This window comes from Juglans microcarpa x Juglans regia, chromosome 1S (genome assembly GCF_004785595.1).
Source record: "Juglans microcarpa x Juglans regia isolate MS1-56 chromosome 1S, Jm3101_v1.0, whole genome shotgun sequence".
NCBI classification, from domain to species: Eukaryota; Viridiplantae; Streptophyta; class Magnoliopsida; order Fagales; family Juglandaceae; genus Juglans; species Juglans microcarpa x Juglans regia.
Genome location: NC_054595.1, coordinates 30,147,893 through 30,159,777, shown reverse-complemented (window position 1 = coordinate 30,159,777; position 11,885 = coordinate 30,147,893). Strand labels below are relative to the sequence as shown.

Sequence of the window (11,885 nt, the reverse complement as noted above, 5' to 3'; positions counted from 1 at the left end):
TGGAGCCAAGGAACTCCGAAAAGGATCAAGTACCCGACCTCCTGTACTAAATGCGGACTCTGATGCAACCGTCGAAACAGGCATGGCTAACACGTCTCGTGCAATTCTCGCAAGTATAGGATAGTTAGGCTCATTCACTTTCCACCAATTCAACAAATCAAAAGATTGACTGAATGCCTCACAACCATTTGATAAATACCGATCAATCTCTGTTTTGGTAGATGTAGATCCAGAGGCAGTCGATGCTTGCAACCACTCATAAAAAAGTTGTGACTCAAGATTGTCTTCAACATCATCTGGAGGTGCAGATGACGGAGGGGAAACATGTTCTCTGCTACTCGAGGAAGAACCGAACGTAGCATTATACTCCTCATACATGTCTGATAATAATTGTCTCACCCTCGACAATAAATCTTCAGCCCAATTATGATCATAAATTTTTTTCAAGTGAAAAGTAAGAAGCCCCAACTTACTACGTGGATCAAGGAGAACTGCAATCAACAACAACAAATTCAGTCTATCCAATGAACCCCAATACTTATCAAATTTCATTCTCATGCTTATGGCCATGCTCATCAAACAAGTATTCTGACTCTCACACAGTCTAACCAACTCTTTTTGGAGCCTACAAATCTCCAAAAAACTTGTGTTTGCCGTGACATGTAAAGAACCAGAAAATCGACAAGTGGCATCATAAAACATTTTCAAAAATTTTACAAAAACCCGCACTGTCTCCCACTCGTCAGCTCTAGGAGGCCCAATGTTTCCATCCTTAAAGTAAGAAAGAAAATTGTAGTCCTCACTCTCCATTCGCCTAAAAGCCTTTTCAAATTTCTCAGCAGCCTCCAACATCATGTAAGTTGAATTCCATCGGGTTTGTACATCAAGGCACAACATTTTTTTACAATCAATTTTTTCCTTTTCTGCACATCTCTTAAACTTGTCTAATCTTGCAGGGGAGGAGCGCACATATCTAACAGCATTTCTAACCATTGTAATGGCATCATCACACTCCTTAAGACCCTCATTCACGACAAGATTTAGAATATGAGCACAACATCTCATGTGCATATACTTCCCTTCTAACATATTCTCCGTCAAAAAATGTCTCAAATATGCAATTGCAGTATCATTTGAGCTAGCATTATCAACAGTAACAGTAAATATCTTATCAATGCCCCAATGAAGGAGGCACGATTCAACATATTTTCCAATGGTATCCCTCGATGATTAGGGATTAAACAAAAATTTATAATTTTCTTCTGTAATTTCCAATCACTATCAATGAAATGGGCAGTTAAACACATATAATTAAGATTTTGTACCGATGTCCACGTATCGGTAGTTAATGAAATCCTCATTCCCCCATCTTTGAATAACTTTTTAAGTTTGGCTTTTTCAGATGCAAATAGTTTCATACAATCTCTTGCAACCGTCACTCGACATGGCACTTTAAATCTAGGTTCAAGCAACCAAACCATCTTCTTAAATCCTTGCCCTTCAACAATTCTAAATGGTAATTCATCGAGAATTACCATCTCCGCAAGCGCCATCCTCACAGCCTCCTCACTATATTTATGAGTTACAAGATTTCTTAAAGAATTATCACTCTCTCCAAACCCCTCCGAGGATACCTCACCTGCCAATGTTGTTTGGTATTTATCTAAAGGCCCACGCTTATGAGGATTTTTGAGACATGAAGGTAGATGGTTTTGCATAGTTGAAGTTCCATTCCTCTTCGAGTGGCAAGCGTATATCTTGCCACAATAATTGCACTTGGCCTTAGGATCATCTACGGAACAACCCTCAACTTTTGTAAAATGATCCCAAACAATTGACGGATCCTTCCCCTTCCGTTTCTTAGGAAGTGGACAATTACTACTATTAGGGGCACTTGAAGTCGAGAGTTTTGGTATTTGGGAGTTCGAATCAAGATCAATTGGACTTGACGAAGAATCCATCTAACATGTAAAAACAAGAAAGAACAAAAAATCACCCCAATTGTTAATTACACAGCAGCTAGTTTGCAACGTGGCAAACATCACAAATCTAAGATTCTAATCTACATTTTAGATCGCTCATAAATCTCACAAATTATTTTACTTTCAATAAACATCACAAATTATTTATAACATAAAATTCATAAATTTTACTTTCAATAAACATCACAAATTATTTATAACATAAACATTCATAAATTTTACTTTCAATAAACATCACAAATTATTTTTTTTCAACAAAATTACATCCAAATTCCAATCCGTGAATGGCAATGCACACTACGAAAATCAATCAAAATTCTTCATCAAAATGATATTCACTATTTCAATCATCTCAAACAAAGCAAACACAATCCCTAACCCTAGATTGAAATACCAAATCAGAAAACAAAAACCCTAATCCAAAAATTGATCCTCGGATTCTAAATAAAAAAATAAAAAATACTTATAAATAAATAAGTATGAAAATCATACCTAAAATGCTAAAAACAACAATGGAGAGTCGGTTTGCCGGAGGAAGTCTCGCCGTGAGTGGCTGGAGTCGTGGACGGCGTCGTGGCGATGCGGCGTCACGGCTCGAACTCGAACTCGTCGTGAGTGGCTGGAGCCTGGCGTCGTTGAAACCGAAGGTCCGAAACCGGAAACGGCGTCGTTGCGAAACGCCGAAATCGTTAGCTGAGAGAGAGAGAGAGAGAGAGAGAGAGAGAGAGAGAGAGGGAGGCGGAAAGAGAGTGAGAGTGAGTCTGTGAGAGTGAGTCTGGGACTGGGGGTTGGGGCCTTGGGGGCGAAGCCGCGAAGCCCGAAGGGACAAAATATGCCCTAGGGCTGAACGGCGCCGTTTCGATTATTTTTTTTTTTCTAACTTTAAGAATTAAACGACGTCGTTTCACTTATTTAAGTAAAACGGCATCGTTTAATAAATTAATATATTTAAAAATATATATATATACGGCGTCGGCCGGTTTTTTCGGTTTTTGGTTGGTTCAAACCGCAACCGAACCGGCCGACGCCGGTTTTGATGATTTATCACCGACGGCCGACCGGTTCCCTACCGGTTTCGGCCGGTTCCGAGCTCCGGCGGTCGGTCTGAGTCGGTCTCGGCCGGTTTTACAATTTTCTGTACAGCCCTACCGCGATTGTACGTAGCTGTTTTGAATTTGAGAAAAGGAGTCGGACACGGCCGCACATTGAAATCCGACACAGAGACATCTCTTGCTTCTACCCAGTTGTATTCTTGGTTCAGTGATTTCTAAGAGAGACAGAGCGAGAGATCGATTATTGCATTGGGTCGGGGCCTCCTTGGAATCAGCTGTCGGCTGTTTTCTTTCTTAACTTGAATTTGGAAAAATAAAAAATAATTTGTGTTCTGGATGATAGGAGAGTTAGGGTTTTATCTGAGAGGGATGGAAACCGAAAGATTGGGGTTGTAATTGAGGAGCAGCCGAGCAAAGAGTTATTTGCTATTTCGCTTTCGAATTAGCTAATTATGCTGTAAATTTTCTAGTTTTGGGGTCTTACCTTCGTGAGAAGCGTTTTCCGAGAGAGAGAAAATGGAAGGCGGCTGGAGGATATCGGTGAGTCCTCGGCCTTGCAGAGGAAGGCGGGTACTGGCAAAGAAGCGAGCACGCGGTGGTGGCGTGGATGGGTTGGTCAACAGCGTTAAGAAACTTCAGAGACGGGAAATCAGTTCGAGGCGTGAGCGTGCTTTCGGTATGAGCGACGCCCAGGAACGCTTCCGTAACATACGTTTGCAGGTCTCATCTGCTTTCCTTCTTCTCTTATAGCAATCCAATACTTCTCATTTTTCACTTGCTTTCCTTTCCTTCTTCTTCTTCTCAAGTAATATGAATTAACAAGTGCATGGCTTCAATAATTGTGTGAAATCTTATTGGCGCTAGTTTAGCATTTTCCTTTGTAACTCAAACCCAGTTTTTCTATATATTATGAGTATTAAACCATATTGATACATTGCTATTGGAGTCAGTTAGATATATAAACTTTATTTTGGTGGCGTCCTTATTTTCAAAATGCCAAGCTGATCATCGGCGGTATTTTTAGTAGAGAAGTTACCTACGCCGCCCACGCCGGATTAAAGAGCCATATGCCTTACGAAATGTGTTATGTCATTGTGGACATAAATCATTTTGGAAGTCCTGAGAAGTTCACAATTAGATTAAACCACAAATTTGTGCATTAAATTAATAATCCCGGTACTGTTAGTTCATGTACACTTTATTTTGCTTACATTAATCCTCCTTCCTAATTTTACGTAAGTGCCTTGTTGTAGCATAGATAAGTATGCTCTTCTAATCTGCTTATTGGTATATGTTTAATTTGTTTATGGATAGGAGGAATATGATACCCATGATCCAAAAGGATATTGTTCCATGGTACTGCCTTTCCTGAGAAAAAGGTCAAAGATAATTGAGATTGTTGCAGCTCATGACACTGTGTTTGCTCTTGCTCAATCTGGTGTTTGTGCAGCATTTAGCCGAGGTATAGCTGTATTTATATATTTCTAAAAATTTTTAGGTGTGAAATTCTTTTTGCGTCTAAAAGTAGAATGATGATGGGGGGATTTATATGTGTCTCCCTTGTTTGGTGCAGAGACTAATAGGAGGATATGCTTTCTGAATGTCAGTCCTGATGAAGTTATACGAAGCTTGTTTTATAATAAAAACAATGACTCACTTATCACAGTTTCTGTGTATGCTTCAGACAATTTCAGTTCTTTGAAATGCAGAAGCACAAGGATCGAGTATGTGAATCTTATACCACTTACTGCCCCCTCCTAAAATATGATAATAATTCCAAAAAAACAAATGAAAATCTCAAATCCTATGGTTGATTATCCTTTTTTTGCTTGTTTATATTCAGAATTGTTCTGTAAAAATGCATTGGTGTCTGTTCATATATTCCAGATACATAAGGAGGGGCAAACCTGATTCTGGCTTTGCACTTTTTGAGTCTGAATCACTGAAATGGCCTGGTTTCGTAGAGTTTGATGATGTCAATGGGAAGGTACTCACTTATTCTGCACAGGATAGGTAATTATTCTCAGCATTCTTTTTCTGCTAAGATACGATTCTCTATTACTTAATTTTTTATCGGTGATTCTCTATTACTCAATTAGCTTATTGATTTCATTATTTTTCTTTTTCTTTTCATTCTTTTGTTAGTATTTACAAAGTGTTTGACCTGAAAAACTATACAATGTTGTACTCCATATCGGATAAACATGTTCAAGAAATAAAGATCAGGTAATGTATCTAACATGCTATGCACATGCACAACAGTGGTATTTCATGTACTTGTGCATGAACTGCTTGAGAATAAAAATGTGGTTTGCAATTGATCCTTTTCATCATTACTTATTTGCTCCTATTTCGTATTTTTCCTGAGCAGTCCAGGGATCATGTTGTTGATTTTTACCAAAGGAAGTAGCCATGTTCCCCTTAAGATTCTTTCAATTGAGGATGGAACTGTTCTAAAGTCTTTTAACCATCTCCTTCACCGGAATAAGAAGGTGGATTTCATTGAACAGTTTAATGAAAAGCTACTTGTCAAGCAAGAGAATGAGAATCTTCAGATTCTCGATGTAAGAACGTTCTTGATATCTTTTGGTAGTATTTGTTGATTTGGATTTCTTTTTTTTTTTTTTTTTTTTTGTATTTTTTTGTAATCAGTAAACAAGATTTTATTGATCATAAGAATAGGCAAGAGCCCAAGTAATTTGTTGATTTGGATTTCTGACGGCCATTATATGTAGGTTCGCAATTTTGAGATGACAGAAGTTAGCAGAACTGAATTTATGACGCCATCAGCATTTATATTTCTGTATGAGAACCAGTTATTCCTAACATTTAGAAACCGAACTGTGGCTGTCTGGAACTTCCGTGGGGAGCTTGTGACCTCATTTGAGGATCACCTTCTGTGGCATCCTGACTGCAACACTAATAACATATATATCACGAGTGATCAGGATCTTATTATCTCTTACTGCAAGGCTGATTCTGATGATCCATTGTCTGAAGGAACTGGTAATTTTAGTCTTCATTTACTAATCCAGTGTGCCATATGTAATGGAAACATACAAAAGGGCAATCTAAAAGCATAGCCTATTAATTGAACTGGAGAGTCGGTCTCCTTTTGGGTTTGGCATGTTAGTCTGATGCCTAACCTGCCGTATTTGCTGAACAAAATTATAATAGTTTTTGGTGTACGTGTGTGTTAATTTTAATTGTGGTTTATTATTGCTACTATTATTTGAATGCAATTTTAGACATCACTGTCCTCTGTTATGATGAAGAACAGAATGAAATATCTACCAGCAATAACCGTAGTATATTTCACTTATGGTCCAACCCATGGTTTCTTGGATTTGTTCCTAGTTTTCTTTAGATTTATTTTAGCCCTTTTCGATGGTTGCATTGATTGTTATTGTTTAATATTACTACTGTTATTTTAATACAAGATTGGACCTTGTGGTCTTGTTGTGTTTTCATGGTGTGGGTTGGTAGCGTAAAACCTCTCCATTATTTTTTTATTATTTATTTATAATATGAGGAGCTCTTCTTTTTAATCAAAATAGGGGTTCTATTCATTGCTTTCATCATCAGTTGTACGGCAATTTGGAGTATCCATTTTGTTGAAATTTGGTGCTAACGGTCTTTCCTTCTCTTATGCAGCAGGATCAATCAATATCAGTAATATTCTAACCGGCAAATGCCTTGCAAAAATTAGAACAAGCAAAAGCTTCCCCATGGAAAAGGAATGTGGTTGCCACGATCATTTTTGTGGTAGCAGCTGTGCTTGGAAGAAGCAGACTCATGCCTCCAGAATCAGGAGCACGGTTGCAGAAGCCTTGGAAGATATTACTGCTCTCTTTTACGATGAAGAGCGGAATGAAATCTATACCGGCAATAGGCATGGTTTAGTTCACGTATGGTCTAACTGATAGTTTCTTTGTTGCTAATTTTCTTTAATTTAAGGTCGTTTGGATGGTTAAATTGAATGTTCTGCCGCACAGAACTGGAACTCTACCATTTAATGATGTCATAGCAATTCATTTTTTTGTCGTTTATCTGATTGTGAGTCCCTTGAGAGTTGGATCCTTTCCAAGTTGGCGATATATTTGTGGAGTTGGCTAGGTTTGGTTTCTAGTCTCTGCTCCAAATTTCAGATCAGTAAAGTTCATGAAATAAGTTCGTCTGGCTTTGTTTGGGTAAAGGAAAGTAATGGAAATGGAATGGAATGAATTGAATCCGTCTTGTATGGATTTTTCAAAAAAAGAGGAATATAGATAATGGAAAGTGGATAACTTTTGATTTTGTAAGTACAATAAAAATGAATGGAAACGAATATTTTGTAATGACATTACTATTTTGCATTCAATTCTAATCATTTTATTTTGATGAGCTTTGAAATATCATTTCATTTGAAGGCATCGTTTTGTTTTTTGAGATAAAATGAATTTATATGAAAGTTGAAAGTTGAATAAAATATTATTAAAATATATTTTTACTCATTAATTACGTGTATAATCAAACCAAGCTGAACCTAGTTGCTTTGGCTAGACTATTTTACACGCGGCCTATCAAATCGAAGCGAACTTAGGATTTTGCAATCAAATAATAAAAGTTGCTATGGATTTATTTCGATTATTTTTTTCACTTTACATACTACACCTATCTAAATGAAGCATTTATGAAACAGACGGAAAGAGGATCTTACTATAATGAAAAGTGATAAATTGTGATCCGTTGAAACAAACCACAAGTTTTATATTCTTTCTGATGATTGAAAATAAATTGCAAACCCTAGCATTTATAGTCATACACTTCTGATCATGTACGGAAACTTTAAAAAAAATGCACAGAAACCTAAACCTATTCTAATAAAAATAATAATTCTACTCCCATTCAAATTAAATAACAATAACAATCATAACTGATATGAACTAGTTTAAAGCAATAAAACAACTGACAGCCATAATAACTCTTCCTACTCAAATAATAACTCTTCCTAGAATAAAGCACAGCTTCAACTCACTTCATATTCTACTCCACTGTTGCTTCTCCACTTCGTAGTAGACTTCCAAGTTTTGTTTCCATCATTCCTCCCCTCTTCCACAAAAACCTTGACCTTAAGGTGCAACAATAGAAATTGTCCTTTTAAATGTTATGTTTCTTCCCACGTTGCATCTTTTACTATTTCGAGAAGGAAGACTTGAGGCGTTCGACACTTGTGCCCCGATGTAACCTTTCATCACAATTGAAACATAGTTGTTTCTCCCGCTTCTTCTGCATCTCCTTCCAGCTTAATCTTTTGAACTCTAAATTGCTGGTGTTACGTGTTATAAGAGGCGTAGAGATCGCTTTGAAGGGCCCCTATTGCTTGAACCTGTGTTCGACTCCATTCTGGATGTGTACTTTCCCCTTGCTTATTTAACCGATCGTTCCTCATTCTTGCCAATTCAATGGTCTCACATAGTGTTTTTGGCTTGAACATCTGGACATCCACAACGATTTCGTCCTTCAATCCTCCCTAAAGCATGCCTATCACCTTTTGAGGCCAACCAACCACTCTGGTTGCTAGACGTTCAAACGCACGCTTATAATCTCAAAGAGACCCAGTTTGACGAATCTAAGATAGTGTTTCATCAAAGTCCTCATATTTGGTTGGTCCAAACCACACAAATATCTACCACACAAAGTCATCCCAGGTGATGAGCTTTTCTTCCTCATTGTAGACCCATTGAACCCATTGCTACCATACATTTGCCTCACCTTCCAAGTGGAAGGAGACTAATCGCACTTTATGGTCCTCAGTAATGCCCTAAAATTCAAAGAACTATACCGCTCAATTTACCCACGTCGTTGGATCATCGCTAGAGTAACGTGGAAAGTCTATTTAAAACTGCTATGGATGGAATTGTTGGTGTCCTCCTTCTCCTTGGTGCGGAATTCATGAATGTGACTCCACTTCTTCCTGCTTTGAAAAGTCTTTGTCTGGCCAATAGAAGGGTTGCTCCTGTGATGCCTCCAAAAACTCCTTGATTACCTTCAAACTTTCTTCCATTGCTTGAAGCCGTGAACTGGTGTCTTTGGTTCATTCTCGTACCTCATGCAGACTGTATTCCAAGCTTTCAAGACGTTCCTTAGTCAAAGCCATGCTCTGATACCACTAATGGAACCAAGATCTTAATACGATGAAAAGTGATAAATTGTGATCCACTTAAGACTAGAACAAACAAGAAGTTTTATATTCTTTTCTAATGATTAAAAATAAACTAAAAACCCTAGTATTTATAGCCATGCACTTCTGAGCATGTACGGAAACCTAAACCTATTCTAATAAAAAATAACAATCATACTCCTATTCAAATTATAATGACAATAATATCCTAACTGACATGAACTAGTTTAAAGCAATAAAACAACTTATAGCCATAATAACTCTTCCTACTCTAATTAAATAATAACTCTTCTTAGAATAAAACACAACTTCAACCCACTTTGTGTTCTACTCCATCGCCCCACTTCCGCTCCACCCCCGCATGGCGGGGCGAGCAACCTCGCTCCGCCCATGCAGGGGTGGGGCCCCCCGCCCCGCATCTAGGGCCCCTAGAGGGGGCGGGTGGAGGGGAGGGCCCAACCCCGCCCCGCCCTCGCTTACATTTATATATATATATATATATATATATATTATATACATATATATAAACATAAATATATATTTATATTTTACAAATTGTGTATATATAAATATATATTACAATTTGTTAGACTTGTTCACAAAATATGCACTGGCAAATTTAAAAATACATAGTTTAAAAATTAATACACTACAATTTATACAAAATATGCACTAGCAAATTTAAAAATTACACAATTTTTAAATTATAGTCATATTTAAAAAAATTAAATTTATAATTTGGATCTAAAAATGTAATTTCAATTACTTTTGCATTTATAAATTATTTTTAAATCAAATAAATGTAGTGTTTTTTTTTAAATGAAAAAAGGCGGGGCGGATTGAGATTCCCACCGAGGCGGGGTACCCCACCCCTGCATCCCGAGAGCGGGGGAAGGGGTGAAAACCCCACCACCCGCCCAGCATCCACCCCCCGCCCTATGCAGGGCGGGGTGCGGGGAAGGGATGCCCCCACCCCGTAGGAGGCAGATAGCACCCCTAGTTCCGAGGCGTTAAGAGATAGTTACATTTATTTACAAATACAATGTTAATTGTGTTGTGCACAAATTACATTTTTGTCAACCTTCATTACCCCCTTTTGGATCACATTCTCTGAGACCGCTTCCATTTTCATTACTGTCAAGTTTGTCAGACTGGACCAAGCTACGTGTCAAAAGTTGATGACATGACTTCTATGTAAGTAAAACTTGACATGAGTTAGTATAAATGATATTGGGAAATTATATTTAATAATATCTTAGAATATGTGATAATACTCTTGTACACAAACGAGACATGTTTAAAAAGAGCGATTGATTGCAGCCCACAGGGATTGAGTGTTAGATAGCTGAGGCACGTGTAGCGTGGTTGAAGACCATGTGAGTTATAAGGAAAGATAGCAGTGAGTGGGGACAAGTAAGCTAGCAGGAATGTAGAGTTGGATTTTACTTTGATGGTTAGGTTTGGATTGAGAAACACTCAACCCATCTCATCTAATCTCATCATTACAATTTTTATAAATTCTTACATAAAATACAATAAACAATTCAACTTTTTCAAATTTTAAAACAATAATAATATTAAAAAATAATATTCTAATAATATTTTATTCAACTTTTAACTTTCATCTTAACTCACTATCCAAACCTTAACCTTAATCTTATCCAAACCTAACCTTCATGATGTGCTGGACTACCTGCACTTGGCACCTACCCAACTCAACCCAAATGCATGGAGGATCTTGGTATCATGTTGTGTCATCTGGCGGCGAATGCTATAAGAGTTCCCTGATCTCATTGCAAGTGAGTTCCTCCTTACCTACAATCTTTTGAAGTAGAGTGGCAACACGTGCAGTTTTAGATCCATTCAAGTGTTGGGTCGTTTTGAGCCGCAGTATAATAAGGTGAAAGGGTGGAGACGATGATTTTTCTTTTTGTCCGGTAAGGGATGAGAGTTCCCGATCGGGTAGGCCAATCAGCATGACTATCCCGTCCGTGCCATCTGGGGGATCGTGGGTGATGACAAGAGCTCCTGACCCTTCACGACTCTCGAGGAAGTGAGCTGAATTTAGGTCATTCGCACTTGGGCAAAAGGCCACCCGAACGATTTTTTCTTAGGCCCTGTTGGATGAGGGAGTTTTCGACGATACTTGCCCCCTCCGGCCAACATGCATTTTGCTGACCGGACCATACCGATACAGGCGACTATGCCCCAGTCCATAGGCATTCCCCCAGCCCGCAAGTGGAGGGGAAGGGGAAGAAACCTAGGAGGGAGCCTCCTGCCAAAGCCGACTCCGACGAAATGCCCATTTTCCCTCCCTGGCAATCTTCTGTTGCAATGCTCTTTCAACGGCCAAAATCAAGGTCGCCGAAGAAGGTGGTGGTGACCACATCGTCTCCTCGTGTCGTGCCTTCTTCTTCTCCCCCATGTGGGGCGAGTGGCTTTGATCCTCTCCAGCCAGTTCAGGCAGATTCGCCGATGGCCACACTCAAGCAGCACGGGGACATTCTCCCAACCATCTTAGAGGCTTCTTCCTTGACCCTGCCAGGCAACGTAGGGGTTGTGGAGCTTTCTCTTGGAGAGGATTTGATCTCCATGCGATTTTATAGGGTCCTTTTGGACCATCCTATTCAAGAGCTTATCCGAAGACCGCCCTACCGAGGGTGAAGATCTCCTTGACCGGGTTTCAAT

The 11,885-nt window shown here is 38.7% G+C and overlaps 1 protein-coding gene across 2 annotated transcripts; it reads left to right on the top strand.

The window, feature by feature from the left end:
* Positions 1 to 3,152: 3,152 nt before the first annotated feature.
* On the top strand, positions 3,153 to 7,074 carry LOC121247149. 2 transcript variants are annotated; one of them, XM_041145495.1, is made up of 8 exons: positions 3,153 to 3,754; positions 4,349 to 4,496; positions 4,608 to 4,758; positions 4,922 to 5,047; positions 5,180 to 5,260; positions 5,406 to 5,598; positions 5,770 to 6,040; positions 6,692 to 7,074. In XM_041145495.1, the coding sequence occupies exons 1-8, from the start codon at positions 3,551 to 3,553 to the stop codon at positions 6,955 to 6,957; spliced, it is 1,440 nt and encodes a 479-aa protein (XP_041001429.1). In that variant the 5' UTR covers positions 3,153 to 3,550; the 3' UTR covers positions 6,958 to 7,074. The 2 variants fall into 2 exon arrangements, with proteins under 2 accessions (XP_041001429.1, XP_041001428.1); XM_041145494.1 differs by having other exon boundaries at positions 6,689 to 7,074.
* The last annotated feature ends 4,811 nt before the right edge of the window (positions 7,075 to 11,885 follow it).